At 37.2% G+C, this 23762-nt stretch overlaps 1 protein-coding gene across 1 annotated transcript; it reads left to right on the top strand.

Moving 5' to 3' along the window:
• Positions 1 to 35: 35 nt before the first annotated feature.
• LOC137768346 (serine protease 58-like) lies at positions 36 to 22322 on the top strand. The gene is given in 7 exon segments (XM_068549827.1): positions 36 to 87; positions 3388 to 3468; positions 13450 to 13591; positions 20559 to 20809; positions 21628 to 21764; positions 22172 to 22219; positions 22221 to 22322. Coding segments are annotated over 7 exon segments (813 nt in total).
• Positions 22323 to 23762: the final 1440 nt, after the last annotated feature.

Here is a 23762-nt window from a genome sequence, read left to right on the forward strand (position 1 = left end):
ATCTTTCCTTGTGAGGTGCGGATGACCAGCAGAATATGGAGCTGTCAGCTCAGTATTTTCCTCAGGAACACCTAGGAGAATCAGTGGGTATGGTTAGGCATGGGGGCACGCAGTGGGATTGAAAAGCAGCTCTGGGCATAAACAGGAAGGAGGAAGAGGGCTCCAGATAGGCAGATGGAGGCCCTTCTGCTGCAGGGAGGGTGGGGGACTATGCCTCTATTGGGGTCTCTTAGGGAAGGACAAGGAAGCCTAGTTCCTGGACTTCTGGATCCAGGTCCCTCTATTTGCTGTCCCTAAAAGCCCATCTGCCTAAAAGTGGTTAAACTGTCGGTGGGAAAGGGAGCTCCAGGCTTAGGACTTATCTCCCCATGGAGTTTTTCAGGCCAGGGCTGTGGGGACAGGACTCTCCACCTTAGTTCAGGAAGACAGTGTGCTCAGGTTTGCTGTGAACTCCCTAACAGTTACTTATACTTTCCTTCAGCCCCTCCCATCTTTATTACACTAAGTTCATCTTTCCCTGTGGTCACTGTTTCATCACTCAGCCGTCATCACCAGCTTGGTCTGGTTGTTGTGATCAGCAGCTTTGAGCTATGGAAATGTGGAAATGGAAAGCATTCATTGAGCGGTTATTTTGACAGTTGGAGAATGACTTACATTCTAGATTACATTAGATCTAGGATCTACTGAATGGTTGGTGACAATTCAGAAGGCAGTACCTCCAAGTGTTTTTTACCTAATGAAAAGATTTCTCAGCCAATAACAGAGTGCCACCATCATCCCTGGCTAGTTGGGAACACAAAGAGCAGGGATGCTAATAGTTAACATTCATTGAGCACTTACTGCATCCCAGGCACTGAGCTAAGTTCTTTACAGACAGTGTTAGTGGTGATTTTATATCAGGTTAGTCTGAGATGTAAAATTAATTATGCTTTGTATCATTCTAGCCCCTGAAAGTTTCCTAAACTCATAATCTCATTCCAGTGTCACAGCAACCCTGGAAAGACGAGACAGGGGTGGGGCTGGTATCATTTTTTCTTTTTTCCTGACCTGTAGGTGACAGACCCGACACAGAGAATTTAAATGATTTTCTCAAATCACACATGACTGGAAAGACTAGAAGTACAATCTACATCTTACTACTGGATACCCACCACTTTTCAACCACATCCTCCCGGCTTCAGCTCATTAACCAGCATTCATGGATCTGGGAAAGCTATACAGTCCCTCACACAAATTCCCTGAAGTGTGGAATGAGAAATTAACATGACACATACTTTCTTGAACCTCACAGTGAACACAGGGCTACATTGGGAGTAGGGCTGGTTTATGAAATATATTTGAGGTTCCTAGACAGGATGGAGTTATGGAAGGTTTTCTGTGGTGGGGGTGGGATTAGTTAAAACAGATAACATTTTGGGAAAGAGGTATACTTTACTTTCAGGTTGTTTTCCTAGCTCTTTTGGAAAGATTCTGGATCAGGAAGGGAGTTTGAGGCTTGTTTGGGGATGTGAGGACTAAGAGCAGAAAAGCAGATTTTCTGGCGGAGTTGGCACTGGGGACCGCTACCTGTTGATGAGCTTCACATTGGTATCTCTAGCCCAGAGCTCTGGTCCCACATATACAATTGCCTCCTGGAAACCATTGTTTGTGTCTCCTCTCAGCTCCTGAAATTTAGCATGTCAAAATTAAACTCCTTATTCCTCCAGCCTTTCAAATTCATTCTTCTGCTTGTTTTCCTTATTTTAGAAGACAATTCTACCTTCCACTTTAAAAAATTTTCTCTTTTTCTGACCACTCAATCCCAAAGTCAATCCTACTTCCCAAAATCTCTTGAAGCCATCCATATATTTCCATTCTCACTGCTGTCACCCCAATCCAGGCCATAATCTTGTCTCACTTGAACTAATGCATGTGCCTCTCTACTGTTGCTCAACTTGCCATTCTTTTACTCAGATTTTGTTTCTAAGATGTAGATGAGAGCATGTTAGTCTCCTTCTTAAAGCTCTTCAGTAGTTTGCTACTACGTGTAGAATGAACCCCTAGCATGGTTTAGGGAGCTGCCTTGATCCTCATCTCATCTCATCTCATCTCATCTCATCTCATCTCATCTCATCTCATCTCATCTCATCTCGTCTCGTCTCATCTCGTCTTGTCTCATCTCGTCTCGTCTTGTCTTTGTCTCCCTCCCTTCTCATCCCCTCTTTGCCACCCCCTCCCACCTGCCAACCCCACACACTTATTTCCAGGCCTACAAAACTACTTTCAAGTGTGGGCTTTCTTGTTTCAATACAAATAACCTTGTATAATACTTTAGCCTTTGAATGTTTTAGTTTGCCAATCCCATTTATATTTTTCCCTTTTTGTTTTAGGATATTAATATCTGATACGGACATTTTCATAAAGCTTCTCTTTGTAAAAATATCTTCAGAATCCTGTGGGTGTGTATGTATGTGTATGCTATTCAGTGTTTCCTCATGTCTGTAAGTTTTTTGTCATTAAGTTCTTTATCTGTTAGTGTTATTATAGATTCCATGTATATATGGAGACATATCTGTCCATGGCCTCTTTCCACAGAATATCTCATGTTTATAGGGACTCTAAATCTATTATTGTCTCATTCTGCCATCTAACAGATTTTCTATTTAAGTAATATTCTTGTTATATTTGCCGCCAAAAAAATCAATTTGAAAAAGGCAGCCACAGAGAAAGGAGAGAGCAAGTGAATGAGAGTATCCTGTCCAAGAGGACAGTGTAGGAAGAACAGATTTAGAGATCTGACAGGAGCCACTAGTACTGGTGTTGATTGGGAACTTTTATTCAAATCGTGTCTGTGGTTGTGAGATATGACCTGTACAAGTGAAGCAGTTCTAAGGAGGGGTGGGCTGAGTGTGACATGCATAAAAGGGAGGGGAGTCAGTGTCACAAAGAGGAGTGGAGACATAGCTCTGCTTCATCAGAGTAGCCCAGAAAGGAGAGGGTCAATGGGACATGTAGAGGGAGGGGTGCTAGTTACACATTGTGGGGAAGGAACTGGTGAAAAGAACTGAGAGGCTGGAGAAAGAACTTGGGATGAATTTTAACTCCACAGAAAGTTCACTTGGCTCCTACTTCCCTAGATAAGGTGGATAAAGCTCAGATCCCTGAAACTCATCTTCCCATAGGACAGGTATCAATTAGACTGAGAGGATTTCTGTGCCTATTGACAGAGAGAGTGGGCAGGTGTAACTGATGAATCCTTTTTTACACCAAGGATCAGTACAGGAAGGAGAAGCCTCTAAATGACAGACTTGTAGAATCCTCATCCCCAGTTCTCTCACCTGCACTTTCTCCTGCTGTTCAGAATCCCCAAGCAGGATATACGTTCTATCCCTGCTTTGTGCCTGTTAGTTTCCACTACAACCTTATCCTCAGGACAAGATTCAGGCATCAACATGAAGTGTATCCTATTAACCTTGCTGATGATAACTGGCGAGTGACGGAAGGTATCTCATGCTTGATTGGGGCTCTACTAGGAGGTGAGGCTGTGGAGCTTTGTTGGAGAGGGAGAGCTGATGGATTAGGAACAGGGAAGTTTGGGAAATAGGTGATATACTAGTCATTTTCTGTACAGGCTCAGTCATTTGTAGAACCTAACTAAACTTTTTTTTAAATTAAATTTTTATTTTTGGCTGCGTTGGGTCTTTGTTGCTGTGCACGGGCTTTCTCTAGTGGTGAGTGGGGGCTACTCTTCGTTGTGGTGTGTGGGCTTCTCATTGCGGTGGCTTCTCTTGTTGCAGAGCACGGGCTCTAGGCATGCGGGCTTCAGTAGTTGTGGCACGCGGGCTCAGTAGCTGTGGCTCATGGGCTCTAGAGCTCAGGCTCAGTAATGTGGCGCACGGGCTTAGTTGCTCTGCTGCATGTGGGATCTTCCTGGACCAGGGCTCGAACCTGTGTCCCTTGCATTGGCAGGTGGATTCCTGCACTGCTGTGCCACCAGGGAAGTCCTAAAACATTTATTATGGGCTTAAAACCTCATCTGAATGTCTGATAAATTTTCAATAAGCTTCTCTCCATAATTAATAGACCTTGCTGGAATTTTGATAGGAATTTCATTAAACCTATCTATCAGTCTGGGGGCAATTGCTACCTTTACTATGTTTAGTTTTCCAGTCCATGAACACAGCATGTTATTCCTTTTATTTAGTTCTTTGATTTCTTTCTTCAACATTTAAAATTTTTCAGCATAAAGATTCTGTACATACTTTGTTAACTATATGCCTAATTATTTAATTTTCTTTGGAGTGATTGTAAATCATATTGCATTTTTAGTTTTAGGTTTCACATGTTCATTGTTAGTATATAGAAGTGCGACTGATTTTTATGTGTTGATTTTGTATTTCCTGACCTTGCTGAACTCATGTATTCTAGGAGTTTTTTGTAGATTCCTTGGGATTTTCTATGTAGACAATCATGTCGCCTACAGGAAGGGACAATTATATTTCTTCCTTTGCAATTGGATTTGATTTTCTAATATTTGTTAAGGATTTTTGTATCTTCTTGATGACAGACATTCTAACAGGTGTGAGATGATATCTCATTGTGGTTTTGATTTGCATTTACCAATGATTAGTGATATTGAGTATCTTTTCATGTACCTGTTGGCCATTTAGACGTCTTCTTTGGAAAAAAAAGTCTATTTAATTCCTCTGCTCATTTTTAAATTGTTTTTGTTGTTGTTGTTGTTGTTTTTGAGTTGTATGAGTCCTCTATATGTTTTGAATATTAACCCTTTATCTCTTTATATAGTCTGCAAATATTTTCTCCCATTCTGTAGGTTACAATTTCATTTTGTTGATTGTTTCTTTTGCTGTACAGAAGCGTTTTAGTTTGATGTAGCCTCACTTGTTGATTTTTGCTTTTGTTGCTTGTGCTGTTAGTGTCATGTCAAAAAAGTTGCCAAGACCCATGTCAAGGAGTTTCCTCTCTATGTTTCCTTCAAGGAGTTTTATGGTCTCCCATTTACAATAGCATCAAAAACAATAAAATACTTAGGAATAAATTTAACCAAGGAAGTGAAAGATCTGTACAATGAAAACTATAAGACTTTGAAGAAAGAAATTAAAGGAGACATAAATTGAGATATCCCATGTTCATGGCTTGGAAGAATTAATATTGTTAAAATTTCCATACTACCCAAAGCCATCTATAGATTTAATGCAATCCCTATCAAAATTCCAGTGACTTTTTTTTACAGAAATAGAAAAGAAATCCTAAAATTTGTATGGAATCACAAAAGGCCTCAAATAGCCAAAGCAATCCTGAGAACAAAGCCAGAAGCATCACACTTCCTGATTTCAAACTATACTGCAAAGCTATAGTAATTAAAACATTGTGGTATTGGTATAAAAATAGAAACATAGAACAATGAAACAGAATAGAGAGCCTGGAAATAACCCCCTGTATGTACAGTCAGTTGACACTTGACAAGAGAGCCAAGGACACTCAATGAAGAAAGGATAGTTTCTTCAACAAATGGTATTGGGAAAACTGGATAACCACATGCAAAAAAATGAAATGGAAACGCTATCTTACACCACTCACAAAAATTAACTCAGAATGAATTAAATACTTAAACCATGAGATTCCTAGAGGAAAACATAGGGAAGAAGCTTCTAATTGATTTTCCAATGTTGAACCAGTCTTGCATACCTAGCAGAAATCCCACTTGGTCTTAGTGTATGTATAATGTTTTTTATACATTGTTGGATTTGATTTGCTAATGTTTTGTTGAGGATTTTTGCACCTATGATCATGAGGGATTTTTTTTGTAGTTTTCTTGTAATGACTTTGGATAATGCTGGCCTAATAGAATGATTTAGGAAATATTCCCTCTGCTTCTATCTTCTGAAAGAGGTTGCAGAGAATTGGTATAATTTCTTACTTAAATGTTTGGTAGAATTCATGAGTGAGCTCATCTGGGCCCAGTGTTTTCTGTTTTGAAAGGTTATTGTTTAATCAATGTCTCTAATAGATATAAGCGTATTTAGATTGTCTATTTCGTCTTGTTTGAGTTTTGGCAGATTATGTTTTTCACAGAATTCATCTAGGTTTTCATGTTTGCAAGCATAGAGTTGTTTATAGTATTCCTTTATGGTCCTTTTACTGTCCATGGGGTCTGTAGTGATATCTCCTCTTTCACTTCTAATATTAGTAATTTGTGTCCTCTTTCTTTTATTCTTGGTTATATTGGCTAAGGCTTATTGATTTTTCTGATCTTTTCAAAGGACCAGTTTTGTGTTTTGTTGATTTTCTCTATTTCTTATTTTCATTTACTTTGATTTCTGCTCTAATTATTATAATATTGTAATATCTTTTCTTCTGCTTATTTTGGATTTAATTTGCTCTACTTTTTCTAGTTTCCTAAGGTGGAAACATATTATTGACTTTAGATCTTTTTTTTCTTTTCTAATATATACATCCAATGCTAAAAATTTCCTTCTAAGCACTGTTTTTGCTGCATCCACAAATTTGGTAAATTGTGTTTTAATTTTAATTTAGTTAAAATATTTTAAAATTCCTTTTGAGATTTCTTTGACCCATGTGTTATTTTTAAGTATGTTGTTTAATCTCCATGTATTTTGGGATTTTCTAGCTATCTTTCCATTATTGATTTCTAATTTAATTGTAGTGTGGCCTGAGAGCAGACACTGTATGTTTCCTGTTCTTTTAAGTTTATTATGTGTCTTGTATGACACAGAATGTGGTCTATCTTGATGAATTTTTCATGTGAGCTTGAAAAAAATATATATTCTGCTGTTTTTGCGTAAAGTATTCTGTAATTTTTTTTACTGTATCCAGTTGATTGAAGGTGCTGTTCAGTTCAACTATGTCCTGACTAATTTTCTGCCTTCAGGAACCATCCATTTCTTTCTTTTTTTTTTTATTTGGGGTATAGTTGTTTTACAATGTTATGTTAGTTTCTACTGTACAGTGAAGTGGAGTTCCCTGTGCTATACAGCATGTTCTCATTAGTTATCTATTTTATACATATCAGTGTATATATGTCAATCCCAACCTCCCAATTCATCCCACCCACACCCCCCGCCTTGGTGTCCATATGTTTGTTCTCTACGGCTGTGTCTCTATTTCTGCCTTGCAAACTGGTTCATCTATACCATTTTTCTAGATTCCACATGTATGCGTTAATATACGACATTTGTTTTTTTCTTTCTGACTTACTTCACTCTGTATGACAGTCTTGAGGTCTATCCATGTCTCCTCAAATGACCCAATTTTGTTCCTTTTTATGGCTGAGTAATGTTCCATTGTATATATGTACCACATCTTCTTTATCCGTTTGTCTGTTGATGAGGAACCGTCCATTTCTGATAGAGGGATGTTGAAGTCTCCAGCTATGATAGTGGATTCAACTATTTCTCCTTTCAGTTCTATCAGTTTTTACCTCATATAATTTGAGGCTCTCTCATTGGGCACATGCACATTGAAGGTGGTTATGTCTTCTTGGATAATTGACACCTTTATCATAATATAATGCCCCTCTTTATCTCTGATAACTTTCCTTGCTTTGAAGTCTGCTCTGTCTCAAATCAGTATAGCTATTCCTGCTTTCTTTTGATTAGTCTTAGTATGATATATCTTTATCCATCCATTTAATTTTAATCTATATGCATCTTTATATTTAAAGTGGGTTTCTTGTAGACAACATATAGTTGAGTCTTATATTTTAATCCACTCTGACAATCTCCATCTTTTAATTGGTGCATTTAGACCATTGACATTCAAAAGTGATTATTGATATAGTTGGATTAATATCTACCATATTTGTTACTGTTTCTTATTAACAATAATAAGAATGTTTGTTTTTGTCTTCCACTCTTTTTCTGCCTTTCGTGGTTTTAACTGAGCATTTTGTATGATTCCAGTTTCTCTCCTTTCTTAGCATATCAGTTATACTTCTCTTCTTTATACTTTCCTGTTTTTATATGGTTGCCCTAGAGCTTGCAATATACATTTGCAACGAATCCTAGTCCACTTTCAGATAACATTATGCCAGTTCACAGGTAGTGTGGAGTACCTTATAATTACAAAGTAATCCTAGTTCCTCCCTCCTGTCCCTTATATCATTGCTGTCATTTAACATATATATGTATATATGTAAGCATACATAATTGAATACATAGTTGCTACTATTATTTTAAGCAAGCTGTTATCTATTATGATATAATAGATATTAATTACTATGAAAAATAAGAAAAAAGTTTTTTACCTTTGCTTATTTCTTCCTTAATGCTCTTCCTTTCTTTATGTGGATCTGAGTTTGTGTTGTATATTATTTTCCTTCTCTTAAAGATTTTATTTTAACATTTCTTGCAAGGTAGGTCTACTGGCAACAAATTCCCTTAATTTTTGTTTGTCGACAAAGTATGTCTCCTTCACTTTTTTAAAAAAATTTTATTATTATTTATTTATTTATTTATTTTTGGCTGTGTTGGGTCTTTGTTTCTGTGCGAGGGCTTTCTCTAGTTGCGGCAAGTGGGGGCCACTCTTCATCGTGGTGCGTGGGCCTCTCACTATCGTGGACTCTCTTGTTGCGGAGCACAGGCTCCAGACGCGCAGGCTCAGTAGTTGTGGCTCACGGGCCTAGTTGCTCCATGGCATGTGGGATCTTCCCAAACCAGGGCTCGAACCCGTGTCCCCTGCATCGGCAGGCAGATTCTCAACCACTGCGCCACCAGGGAAGCCCTCTCCTTCACTTTTGAAGGATAATTTCACAGGGTACAGAATTCTAGGTTGGTGTTTATTTTCTCTCAATACTTCAAATACTTTTCTCCACTTTCTTCTTGTTTGCATGACTTCTGAGGAGAAGTTGGATGTAATTCTTTTTTTTTTTTTTCTTCCTCCATAGGTAAGGTGTTTTTTCCCTCTGGGTTCTTTCAGGATTGTTTCTTTATCTTTGATTTTCTGTAGTTTGAAAGTGATATGCCTAAGTGTAGTTTCTTGGTACTTAACCTGCTTGGTGTTCTCTGAGCTTCCTAGATCTGTGATTTGATATGTCATTAATTTGGAGGAAATTCTCAGTTATTATTATTTCAAATATTCCTCTGTTCCCTTCTCTCTTTTCCTTCCGGTATTCTCGTTATGCATATGTTACACATTTTATAGTTGTCTCACAGTTTTGAGATGTTCTGTTCTGTCTTTTTCAGTCTTTGTTCTCTTTTTTCAGCTTTGGAAGTTTCTATTGATACATGTGGAAGCTCAAAGATTCTTTCCTCAGCCATGTCCAGTCTACTAATAAACCTATCAAAGGCGTATTTCTGTTAGTGTTTTTTATTTTTAACATTTCTTTTTGGTTCTTTCTTGAGATTTCCAATTCTCTGCTTATACTTCCCCTTCTGTGATTGCATGCTGCCTCCTTTATCCATTAGAGCCTTTAGTAAAAAACGTGCTCCTCCTAGTTACAGGAAAGGGAAAAAGATGGTCTAACAGGAAGCCTGCTTCCACTGGGATTGGGGATAGAAGAGCTGCCTGCTCAGCCCTGGTGAAGCCATGGTGTGTGGGCATTTTTTTCCTTTGTTGTTTGGTTAGAGTAGGGTGGGTATTGTGCAGAAGACGTCCTGTTAGACCACCCTTTTCCCTTTCGGTAACTAGGAGCAGGTTTTTACTTGGAGGTCATTTCTGGGGTTTTTTTTTTGTTGTTGTTTGTTTGTTTTTTGTCTTTGTCTCTTGGAGGTTCTGGGTTGTGGGCTGCTCCTGTGCCCTGTCCTGGATCTTTGGAGATATAAATAAAAGGTAAACGCAGGGAAGTTACTGCCATGTTGTTCCTTAAGTCCCCAGTTTTCTAGGCTGTACACTTCCTTCTTTTCAACTCTGAGTCTACGTTTGTTTGTTGTGCTTGTTGTGCAGGGTTCTTTTAGTTGTAAAAGGGAGGAGCTGGGAGGAATGGGGCTACTCCATCTTGGATCAACTGGAAGTTGAGCTTTCATGTTTTGGAGGGTAGAAGATGAGAGACCAGTGAAGCACCTTAAGAGTCAGGAGGGAATAAAAATGTGATTTTACACAAGTCAGGGGAGTCTGTTTCTAAGAGGAGGGTGTAGTTAATGTGTTCTGTGAGAAATTAAGAAAGTTAAAGCTACAGATACAGTGAAGGCATATAGTTGCATTAAAATGGAGTTAAGATTTGGCCAGTTGAAGTATGGCTCAAGGGTGTTAGGACAAGGGAGTTCCAAAGAATAAGAGCATAGTTGAAATGATAAATAAAGGAATCTAACTTGGGTAGAGAGGGAAGTAAAAACAGGCAGGGTCTGATAAGAAATGGAGGGGAAAAAAGAGTCAATGTATAAGTTTCTAATGAGTTCTTAGAATCAGTGACTTTATAAAGCTCTGTTAAGAGTGACACAGTACCTTGGGTCACAGGGCATCAGGGCTTTGGTGGAAAAAAACCTGGACACATTTAGAGTATATGACCAATATTTAGTTGGGGGGCTCAGCCAGGTACATAACTCAGTCTTAATTAGGAGAAGATCTGTTCTTCACCTTTCCTTGGAAGTCCCAGTGGCTTCAAGGGACCCTGGATATCTTGTTGCTAGAGATAAGTTGGATCTAGTGGTAGTGCAGACTTAGAAGCTAGTGAGAGATGGTCTGGAATCAGGGATAGATTATGGGAGTTAAATAAGACTTAGATTTATGTACTGGAAGAGCTTAGAGTAAGAAGGAATGAGAACACTACCTATGCCAGTGGTTCTCAACCTTTTTGAGCATGAGAACCCCTTTTAGTCTTAAAATATTTTGAGTCTTTTTATGATGTTATTAAAAACTTATATAATAACAAAAAGGTGAATTAACTATGCATGCTAAAGCAATTTGTATTTTATTATCAAAATACTATTTAACTGGATTTCCTGTCCACTCTACTTTTGAAATAGGTCTCATATCCATCTACTTATCTGACCTCCATCTTCATTGCTGCCACATTAACACAAGCCACATCACTTTTTGCTAGGTCTACTTCAATAAACCTGTTTCTACTCTTGCCTTTTTTAACCCTGTGTCTAATTGGAAGCAAGTGATGTTTTAAAAATATAATAGGATCATATTACTCCCATACATCAAATTCTTCAAAGTTTTCTATTACACTTAGAATAAAATACAAATTCCTGACTATGGCTTTGAAGCCCTGCTTGATGAGGTCCCTGCCTCCTCTCCAGACTCACCTTAGGCCAATATTTTCCTTGCTCTCTAGGCTTCAGTCTTACTGGTTCTTTTCAGATTCCTGAGCACTCCTAGTTCTTCCCCATTTTTGAGCCTTTGCACATGCATTTCCTCTCTTGGGAAACTCTTTACCCTAACCTTCCCATGGCTGTTTTTTCTCATCTTTTATGTCTCAGATTAACTGTCACTTTCCCAGCAAGTACTTCTTTGCCAACCAAAGTAAATTAGGTTTTTCATTTACTGCCTTTATTATTATTTCTCATAAAACACTGTTACTGTCTCATCACAATTTGATTTTTTTATTGTCTCATCACAATTTGCTTATTGTCTACCTCCCTCATTTCATGAAGACAAAGTCTGCTTTTGTCTTGGATACCCCTTTATATTTAACATCCAATATATCAATATTTCCTGGTACATATAAGTATTCAGTAAATTTAAAAAATAAATGCATGCATATATAGATTTGGAAAAAAAGTACATGCATATGTATACATAATATTAACTTTTAGTCTTCTGATGATGCTTGCTTCACATATGAATCCATAAAACCATTGCATTAATTTCATAGCCTTCCAGTGGACCCCTGCACACAAAGCGAGTTCTAATCTCTCATTAATTCATTTGTATAATATATATGTATTGAGTTTCTACTATGTGCTAGACATTGTGCTAAATGCTGGGAATATTGTACAAGTCATTGTTCCTTTACTATGTAATGTGTATAGATGAAAAACCAATAGACCCAGAAATATAAATTGACATAGCAAGAGAAGCCCCAATTAGAACATAGATTTTTAAAATATTAATAGTTTTATATTTTCCTCTCTCCTTTCCTAAACTGGAGAAAACAAGATTTGATGTAACTTGTTGAACCCACTAACCAGTAATTTTTTTAAAGTGAGATTTATTTTGCTTTATGCAGCAGGGAGAACACACTCCAGAGAACCTCAGAAGTGTCCCAGTTAAGGGGGAGTTGGAAGGGGTGTCTTACAGGGTTTGAGCTTGTACTGGATAATTCTGAAGATGGAGTTAGAGAAATGGGGTCAGTTCAGAATTAGTTGCAGTTGAGAAGAGGGAACATCCTAACCCTAATTGGGGCCCCCCAACCCTAATTGGGTACCTCAAAAGTTTTATTTAGGAGGTAGAAGGATTATATTAGGGCTAGAGCTATCACTGGTAAAGACACAGCAGTAATGCAAAGAAGGGAGGTATCAGTCAATATCTGATGTTTAGTTATTTGGTGGGTCATGGAGAGGCTTTGTCTATGTCTTTTTTCTGAGCATTATTTTGCACTTTATCAACATAAAAATGTTCTTGAAACTGCCTTAGTAAGAAATAACATTTGTTGAACACATATGCCAAACGTTCCTCCAAACTGCTTAACATATATTAACACATTTAATCTTCACAATCACCTTAGGAGAGAAGTTCATTTATGATTTCAGTGTACAAATAAGGAAATTAAGATATAGAGGTCTACATAATTTGTTCAAGTTCATGCTACTAGTAAAGATAGAGCTAGAATTTGAATCCAGGTACCTATTTCCAGAGAATAAGTACTATTTTATATTTAAGTGCCCATCAGTACAAAGTATCTCTCCCTATGTTTTCATGCCAGAATTAAAGTTTTTATTTTTTATTTAATTAATGAACTTATTGCTGTTGGAGTCATGATGACTAGTCTCAGAGCATCCCTGCAATTCACTAGTAGGAAAAGTCAGGGAGCTGTAGGAAAGGCTGCATTGCTGTGACTATGGATAGAACCAAGAAGCCTTGAGCCTTTGGGAGATTGGAAATGAGCTAAGCTATTCTGGAAAGCTGCAGACAGGGTGAGGGGAAGCAGGGAGGTCATGTAGAGGAGAAGTACATACATGGGATTTAGGATCAAATAGACTGAAGTCGGAATCCTTGAACCAACCATCATTCACTAGTTGTACGGCTTTAAGTAAGTCTCCTAATGTTAAGCTCTTACTCTGTAAAATAATATAAAATGTATCCACCGCAGGGTTTTTTTTTTTTTTTTTCCTGTGAAAATTAAAAAACATTTTAAGAGTACCTAAAGTGCTTAGTACAGTGTTTGTACAGTATGGAACTCTAGTACCACATGGGTAGGCTAAGTGATTAATGTGGTAAATATTGATATTATCAGACACTGGTGTCTTGAAATCTCCATAACCACGCCAAGTTTCCTTTAATCAGCTGGGTTGTATCCCTGATTCTCCTCTCTCTGTGTTTCAGGTGTTATTTCATTTGTTATTGAAGACACTGAAGACCTATGTCATCTTTTCTATTTATTATACCTGAAATCCAGTTACCAGTCCTATATGGGGACTCTGATTGGTCCTCAGTGGGTGATAACGGCAGCACACTGCTTCTTACTGTAAGTGATGGGGATCAATCTACTCTGTTAAGGCTTCAAGGCTGGGGCTCAACACTCCTTGTGGAAATTCTAAAAAACTTGTGCTGGTCAGGAAATCCTAACGATTTGACGGTGAAGGGGAGCTCAGCTACTTGGATAAAACTTAACTACACGTTCTTATGTTTAATGTGTCAGGAAAGAAAAAAGTTTTACGTTATAAAATAATATCTTACATACATATAAAATAGACCTGCAAATTGTTCTTAATGTTTTTAAGATTCATCCAAAACTGTTAGATGTGACGGTATTTTATTTTTCATTGCTGTATTATACTTCAGTGTGAATTCACACTGGTTCATTGTTTTCTTGACAGACATTTGAGTTATTTCTAGTTTTCTGCTATTTTGAACAGTGTTACTGTAAATGTACTTGTACCACGTACCTTAGAAAGTATTCTTGTATATATATCTGTGATGCATATTCTGTATGTATATATATGTGTGTGTGTGTGTGTATTGGTATATTCACTTCACATATCAGTTTATATCTGTAAGTACACCTCTTGGTATATAACTAGAGCATATAATTAGGAGTGGAATTGCTGGGTCATAGAGCATGCAAATGTTCACTTTTACACACCCTCCAGCAATTTCTGAGTTCTTCCAACACTGGGTATTGTCAAGCTTTTTAATTTTTTTGCTGATTAAGTGTCAAATATCTTATTATCATTTTAATTTTGTTACCTTTACTAGTAGTGGTGATTAACATCCTCCACCCCCATCCTCCTCTTCCTTCTCCTTCTGACAATAATGTTTCTTTTGGGAAAAACTCTTTTATGTCTTAAAAATTTTGTGTGTTAAATTTTAAAAATATTGCTTCATAGGACTTCTATAAATGCTCTAGATATTACTTGTTTGTCAGTTATATATGTTGCAAATATCTTCCACTCTGTGGCTTGATCTTCTTTTTATGGTGTATTTTGATGAATAAGAGCTCTTAACTTCAAGATAATTCAGTTTAAAACTTGAATTATCAGTCTTTGTGGTTATTGAGCATTGTGCCAAGTCGAAAATATCTTTTATGACCACAAGATCAGAAAGATATTCCTTTATATTTACTTCTAAAGATTTTAAAGCTTTGATTTTCATATTTAAATTTTCATATAATTTAGAATTGATTTTTGTGAATGATGTGAAGTAGGGATCCAATTTCATTTTTTAAAGATAGTAAGCTAAATATCCAAATATCATTTGTCAATGGCCCTTCTTTCCCCACTGATCTGCAACACCTGTTCTGTCATCTGTCAGAGTTCCATCTGTATATGGGTCAGTTTCTGGGCTCTTGTTGCTGTTCCATTGGTTTATTTATTATAGACCACAATGCCTTAATAATTATGACTTTATCATAATTTGTGATGTGTGATATGGTTGGCCAACCATCTTATTCTTCATCAGGAATGCTTAGGAATTCTTTTACATAAATTAAAAAATCAACTTGTCAAGTTCTATGAAAAACTCTATTGGGATTTATTTGGAATTGCTTTGACTTTTTATATCAGTTGCAAAGTACTGATATTTTCTGATATTGATTGTTACCAGCCATGGATCTGAGATAGCTCTCTATTTATGTTTCCCTTTGATGCATTTCAAGAGTTTTATATTATCTGCATTCATGTCTTGTACATATCTTATTAAGTTTATTCCTAAAGTGCTTTATATTTTTCTATCATTTTAATTGACATACTTGCATAAAATTATATTTTCTGTCTATTGGTGAGGATGGAAATGCAATTGGTATTCAGAAGTTGATTTATTAGCTTGTTGCTTTGCTATATTCTCTTACTATTTCTAGTAATTTATGTATATGTTCTTGTGGGTTTTCTATCCATCATCTTTGATATGGGCCATTTTCACTATTGTTTAAATTCTAAATAATTTTTGAAATTTCCACATGATTATAAACAGCTCATAGGACTCAATACCGAAAAAACAAACAACCCAATCAAAAAATGGGCAGAAGACCTGAATAGACATTTTTCCAAAGAAGACATATAGTTGGCTAACAGGCACATGAAAAGATAGTCAGTATTAGTATTAGAGAAATGCAAATCAAAACCACAATGAGATATCACCTCACACCGGTCAGAATGGCTATCATCAAAAAATGTACAAATAACAAATGTTGGAGAGGATGTGGAGAAAAGGGAACTCTTATACACTGTTTGTGCAGCCAGTGTGGAAAAATTATGGAGTTCCTCAAAAAGCTAAAAATAAAACTATCATATGATCCAGCAATTCTACTCCTGGGTATATATCCAGAAAAAAATGAAAACACTAATTTAAAAAGATACACATACCCCAGTGTTCATAGCAGCATTATTTACAATAGCCAAGATATGGAAGCAACCCAAGTGCCCATCAACAGATGAATGGATAAAGAAGATGTGGTACATATATACAATGGGATATTACTCAGCCATAAAAAAAATGAAGTTCTGCCATTTACAGCAACATGGATGGACCTAGAGACTACTATGCTTAGTGAAATAAATCAGAGAAAGACAAATACTATATGATGTCACTTATATGTGGCATCTGAAAAATAACACAAATGAATGTATATGCAAAACAGAAACAGACTCACAGATACAGAAAACAAACTAGTGGTTACCAGAGGGGAGACAGAAGGGGAGAGGGGAAAATTAAGCATATGGGATTAACAGATACAGACTACTGTGTTTGAAATAGATAAGCAACAAGGATATATTGTTGTATATCAATTGTTCTATACAATTGTTGTCTATTGTATAGAATAGGGAATTATAGCCACTATCTTTTTTTTTTTAAAGAATTTTAAAGATTTTTTTTATACAGCAGGTTCTTATTAGTTATCTATTTTATACATATTAGTGTATATATGTCAATCCCTATCTCCCAATTCATCACACCACCACGCCCACCCCCCACCGCTTTGCCCCCATTGGTGTCCATATGTTTGTTCTCTATATCTGTGTCTTTAGTTTTGCCCTGCAAACCGGTTCATCTGTACCATTTTTCTAGGTTCCACATACATGCGTTAATATATGATATTTGTTTTTCTCTCTCTGACTTAACTTCACTCTGTATGACAGTCTCTAGGTCCATCCACGTATCTACAAGTGACCCAATTTCGTTCCTTTTTGTGGCTGAGTAATATTCCATTGTATATATGTACCACATCTTCTTTATCCATTCGTCTGTTGATGGGCATTTAGGTTGCTTCCATGACCTGACTATTGTAAATAGTGCTGCAATGAACATTGGGGTGCATGTGTCTTTTTGAGTTATGGTTTTCTCTGGGTATATGCCCAGTCGTGGGACACCAAGAGGGGAAAGTGGGGTGTAGGTGGTGGTGGTAGGATGAACTGGGAGATTGGGACTGACATATATACACTAATATGTATAAAATAGATAACTAATAAAAACTTGCTGTATAAAAAAATAAATAGATAAAATTAGCCTTATCTTGCCCTGCCCCCCCCAAAAAAAACCAACATGGATGTAATAAACAATGCTGTCGTCAATACTACCTCATGACCAAGCTATGTAGACTCTCCAAACCTTTTTATTTTATTCTGTTTCTGGGTTTTCTCATTTATCTCCTCTATTCCTATATCTTTCTACACACTGTTTTACCTAATGACACCTACAGCCAGAATTTGCCTCTACTGGAACTTGTCAGTAAAAGAAATGAATGCTCATGACCCTTTATCCTGCCCACAAAATATACTTGTTCAAAATAAGACTATTAATTAGCCATGTACAGCTTCAAAGCTATGAAGAAAATGTAACTTTTCTGTCATGTCTTGGCTTTAAATGAGATGAAGACAAGTTTTCTGGGTTTACATTTTATTCAGGTATATTTACATTTTTCATTGTACCTTTTAATAAGAAAAATAATCCAAAAATTGTATGTGCAAATTTATAATTATTGTTACCTTAAATGGTGTTTATGTGGTTAATTTTAATATAGGTTATTCATGTTGCAATTATAATGCCACAGGGCTATTTTGTCTGGAAGAACTTAAAGGCAAATAAAATAGACAATGAACTCAGACATATTTGTGCATAGCATAATTACCTAAATTTTTTAAAATGTAAGGATTTACATCATTTCACGTATTTGAAGCATCTAAAACTTTTAAATAAAGCCTGTTCAATAACTGCCAGTTTATAAAAGTAAATCACAGAACAGATACTTTATTTTTTGTTGGCAATCTAAAACATTATTAAATACTTGGGGAAACAGATAATCTTTCTATAGTACTACATCATCGGTTTTTTTATGCTTAAATGTTAAATATTTGTTTTATTTCTATTTTTTCACTTCTATATTTCCTGTATTAGCAACCCTAGCATTCACTCTCATTCTTTACCATATTCAAATAGCAGGTTGACAGCTTATGGAAAAGTACTTCTTTTAGTGCTACTAACTTCAAAAAATACACCAAAAATATGAAATAAAGATTTTGTGTTTTTTCAGTGAGTTTCACTGAGGTAAACAATAAATCTACATCATTTAAGACAGGTTCTTCATGTACCTGACATAGGACCTGTTGCTTTTCACCTGGATAGACAAAATCGCTGTGCCTCTAGGGCACTCATTATGGCTGAGCCTAGATGCAGCCCCAGATTCTTCTCAGCATGGGTCTCTGGGCAACCACTACATATCAGGTGGAGTAGGCAAGTGAGGGGCAGCTTATATGCCATCCTGGATGTCAGATGTGAATGTCTTGGAATTAACATTTTTTTTCTTTCCCAACATAAATAATAATAAGGAGTTACCTACATGGCCACAGGAGCTAGGTAACTGCTACTTTATCATAAAAAAACACAAACTAGTTCCCTTTGGCAATGTGCTCCAATATTCTGCTGCACAAACACACAAATGCAATGAAAAAAAAAAAGAATTTTTTTTGTATTTTAAAAAATTAATTAATTAATTAATTTTTAGTTTTGGCTGCATTGGGTCTTCATTGCTGCGCGTGGGCTTTCTCTAGTTGTGGTGAGCGGGAGCTACTCTTTGTTGCGGTGCGCAGGCTTCTCATTGCGGTGGCTTCTCTTGTTGCGGAGCATGGGCTCTAGGTGCGCGGGCTTCAGTAGTTGTGGCACATGGGCTTCAGTAGTTGTGGCACGCAGACTTCAGTAGTTGTGGCTCGCAAGCTCTAGAGCGCAGGCTCAGTAGTTGTGGCACATGGGCTTAGTTGCTCCGCAGCATGTGGGATCTTCCCGGGCCAGGGATTGAACCTGTGTACCCTGCATTGGCAGGCGGATTCTTAACCACTGTGCCACTAGGGAAGTTCCTATAGCCATTATCTTGTAATGACTATTAATGGAGTATAATCTGTAGAAATACTGAATCACTATGCTGTACACCTGGGGCTAATATAATATTATAAATCAAATATACTTCAATAAAAAAAGAATAAAATGGAATTTCCACATGATTAAATCTTTCATTTGTAAGTTTAGAATTTGGAGGGTAAATTTTCTAAATTTTAGGGGGTAACTTTCCAAATTAAAAAAAAAATCTTTTGAAAAGGGAACCCTCCTCCACTGTTGGTTGGTAGGAATGTAAATTGGTGCAGCCATTATAGAAAGGAGTATGGAGGTTCCTTAAAAAACTAAAAGTAGAGGGACTTCCCTGTTGGTCCAGTGGGTAGGACTCCACACTCCCAACGCAGGGGGCCCAGGTTCGATCCCTGGTTGGGGAACTAGATCCCGCATGCATGCCGCAACTAAGAGTCCACATGCCGCAACTGAGAAGTCCACATGCCGCAACTAAGAAGTCTGCATGCCACAACTGAAGATCCCACGTGCTGCAACTAAGACCCGGTGCAGTCTAAATAAATAAATAAATAAATAAATAGTAAGTAAACGTTAAAAGAAAACAACTAAAAGTAGAGTTACCATATGACCCAGCAATCTCACTTCTGGGCATATATCAACAAAAGAGAAAAACTCTAATGCTAAAAGATACATGCATCCCAATGTTCATAGCAGCACTATTTACAATAGCCAAGACATGGAAGCAACCTAAGTGTCCTTTGACAGATGAGTGGATAAAGAAGTTGTGTTTATATACACACACACACACACATACATATACATACAATGGAATATTACTCAGCCATAAAAAAGAGTGAAATTCTGCCATTTGCTGCAACATGGATCGACCTAGAGATAATCAGAAGTGAAGTAAGCCAGAGAAAGACAAATATATGATATTGCTTATATGTGGAATCTAAAAAAAAGATACAAATGAACTTATATACAAAACAGAAATAGACCCACAGACATAGAAAACAAACTTATGGTTACCAAAGGGGGAGAAGTAGGGGAGGGATAAATTAGGAGTTTGGGATTAACAGATACACGCTACTATATATAAAATAAGCAACAAGGACCTACTGTATAGCACAGGGAACTATCAATATATTCAATATCTTGTAATAACCTATAATGGAAAAGAATCTGAAAAAGAGTATATGTATGTGTGTGTGTATATATATATGCATAAAACTGAATCAGTTTGCTGTATACTTGAAACTTTGTAAATCATCTATACTTCAATTTAAAAAAAAGAAAAAATCTTTTGAATTCTAATTTAATTGTTTTGTGGTCAGAGAATGTGATCTATGTGATACTGATTCTTTGAAAATAATTGAGACTTTTTGGGCCAGTATGGAGTCAATTTTTATAAATGTTTCTTGTGTGCCTGAAAGAATGTGTACTCTCTAATTTTAGGATAGAAGGTTCTATTTATGTTCAGTATATAAAAAGTTTTAATTATGTAGTTCAAATCTTCTATATCCTTACTAATTTTTTTTTGCTTGATACCAGTAAATGAAGGAAAGTGCGTTTGTGTATGTGAGAGAGAGAGAGAGAGAGAAAGAATAGCCTTGTGATATGTGATAGTATCAATATTTTTTCTCTCCTTCATTTTCCAGAGATCTCCAGGTCATCTTAACTAGTGGAGCCAACAGTTTTCAAGAATTTATTGGGGAGATTCTGCCTTATGAGAAGATCATCGTTCACCCAAACTTCACTGTCACTTCTCCTAAAAATGATCTTATGCTGATAAAGTTGTCTATACCCCTCACCTTCTTCTCCACCAGCATTTTTCAGTTGCCTAGTGCCAAGATAAAGGAATTTCCAGATTGCTTGATTTACACCTGGGTAGAGAATAAAGAGTCTGTTGGTGAGTGACTGTCAAAAAGAAGAATTAGCTGTGTTCTTGGATATATTCACATCTTCAGGGTCTCTGAGGAGTTAGGGGAAGGAATTGGAACTTATTTTTAAGCACATGTGTAAAGGTAGAAATAGAGCAACAATATCAGCTCTTTAGACTAGAAGCGGTAATCTCCTTTAGGGCTTTGGGAATCAAATCCTAAATCAAAGTGTTGCACGTATGTATCACATTGGCACACACTGCAGAGGACTGGGATTCAGGGATTTATGTTTGAGTTTTGGTTCTGCCATTTATTATAGGGTTATTGACAAATTCTTTAACTTCTTTGAATCTTAATTTGCAAGTTGGTAAAAATCACATTTTTCCTTTACCTGCCTATCAGCGATATGGTTATCACTTACAACAATGATAACAGCTACCATTTGTTGAGCACTAACTACGTCCCAGGCACTAAGCATCCTATACATATTATTTAGCCATCATCAAACATGTAGATAAATTTTCTTAGGATTTGTATCTTGTAAATGAGGAAACCAGGACTCAGGGAGATTTAACTAATTGTCCAAGGTTATAAACTTGGTGATGGCAGAGCTTGGATTCAGATCTTGTTTGATGTGTGGAGTGTCTTGGTTGGCACCACTCCTTGATGCTGATTATCTTTCAAAGATGATAAATGAACAGGAGGATATGTTTAATCCATGGTCTGTTCCATCAGTTCTTCCTCTGCAGTCCATTCTAACTGAAAAGAAGCCCTGAAGGAGAGGGAGGCAAGATACCTTATGAAAATGCGAATAGGAATGAAAGCCTCCTTTATTTCTTGTGCTTAGGAAATCCAGGCAGTAACCTGCACAGCATTATGAATGAATTGAACACTGATTCAATCTGCAAAGCTTTACTGGGTGAAAAGTTCCTTGAAGACATGTTCTGTATGGGATGCATAGGAATAAGCAGAGATAAATGCCAGGTAACCTTTCTTATCTCACTTGCCCATAAGCTCAATCTGTGCTCTTCCTCTTTGTCTTTGTGTCTCTGTTACCTCTCATCCTTCACGAGGGTCTGTATTTTGCAGTCAGGTTAAGAGCTCAGAGAGTAAGGGGCTGAAGAATGATGACCCTCTCTCCTCCACCCTATGTTAGAGATGAGAGATATGGATTTTTGAGAAGTGTAAAGCTATCTTCCAGCTACCATTTTGAAATTTCTGTCTAGGGATGACTGGGTGGTAGGGGTAGTTAGTACAGTGGAAAGAAGCTTCCACAGTATTATATCCTGGGCCCTTTTGCATGGCAGATATAGTGGCTTTTCCTTTTGTTCCAGTGCTGAAAAATTACCAGGTGGGAGGGAAGTTCTGATCCCCTCTAGTCTGTCTGGCAGGTGACCACAGCTGCACCAGCCACATGTGGCGGTGAATTACAAGGAGTTAACGTTTTGGGCAACTGGATGTATTCTGACAGGTCATACTATTGTCTTCACAGACATCTTCAGCTACATTCCATGGATTGAGAACATTATTTCTACAAAATAAGCTGATATAGAACTCCACTGATACCCTTACATCCCAGCTGATCCATGGCAACCACATTATGTATCTCAGTCCCAGTTTTTCCTAGGATCTAGGCTTGAGTGGAGTTTCAAAAGAGATCACTGATGACTCCTGGGTGTTAGCATTACTCTAGTTTCTTTAACTGTTTCTTTGCTTATTCCCAACTCATGAATAAGTGTTTATAACATTGAAAGCATGAATGCTGGTCTCAAGAAGTGTAGTCCACCCAGGAAGCTTTCTGGATTCTACCAACTCAGATACTTCTGTTAAAATACTCCCTGTTTTATCCTGAGCACACAGAAGACAAGGGGAAATGAGGGACAATAACTACCAGGAGTCTGTTTGCACAAGATGCAAACCACGTAGCTGGACAGTAATTGGCTGAAAATTAATGAGACAATTTAGCAGTTCTTCTAATGACCAGGTGTCTCCTGGGTGAGTGAGAGTGAGTGTGAGTGTGTGTGTGTGTGTCTGTGTGTGTGTGTATGGTGGTTGTAGTTAATGTTTCCATTATCTATCAACACTTAAAAGATCTGTAGAATCAAATTTCTCTTAGGTTTGCTGAGGCCACGCAAAGGTCAGTGTAATTTTGGAATATGGATTTTTGTATTTTGAGCTATGGTTGTAATGCATATTACAAATATCAAGGATTTTATAAATGATAGGATGGGTTTCTTCCAATAGATTTTCTTTCCAGTTTACTGCTTTTTTATTTGCTTAAAGTCACAAGACTTTCTTTTTATTTTATTTATTTATTTTTTTGGCTGAATTGGGTCTTCGTTGCTGTGTGCAGGCTTTCTCTAGTTGCAGCGAGCGGGAGCTACTCTTTGTTGTGATACGCTGGCTTCTGATTGCAGTGGCTTCTCTTGTTGTGGAGCATGGGCTCTAGGCACGGAGGCTTCAGTAGTTGTGGCATGAGGGCTCAGTAGTTGTGGCTCACGGGCTCTGGAGCACAGACTCAGTAGTTGTGGCGTGTGGGCTGAGTTGCTCCGCGGCATGTGGGATCTCCCTGGACCAGGGCTCGAACCCGTGTCCACTGCATTGGCGGGTGGAGTCTTAACCTCTGCGCCACCAGGGAAGCCCCACAAGACTTTCTTAAAGGGGAACAAAATAGTGGAGTTCATGGGGATTTTGCCTGAGAGTTTTTGTACATGACCCTGAATGCACTTTCTAGGCCATGCATGTATTCATGAGCACACGCTTTCATTCTCAAGCACACCCAAAAGACACTTATTTCTCATTCCAAAATTGTGTTCTCCACATATTGTTTCATTAATCCTCAATAGAGCAAACTGATTTTGATTTAAAGCCTGTTAATTTTCATATAAAATATTGAGCATTCCAGAAATTTCAGTGTCTGAAATGTAAAACACATTTTCTTTTTAACATCTTTATTGGAGTATAATCGCTTTACAAGGGTGT

This window comes from Eschrichtius robustus, chromosome 8, assembly GCF_028021215.1.
Source record: "Eschrichtius robustus isolate mEscRob2 chromosome 8, mEscRob2.pri, whole genome shotgun sequence".
Taxonomy (NCBI): domain Eukaryota; kingdom Metazoa; phylum Chordata; class Mammalia; order Artiodactyla; family Eschrichtiidae; genus Eschrichtius; species Eschrichtius robustus.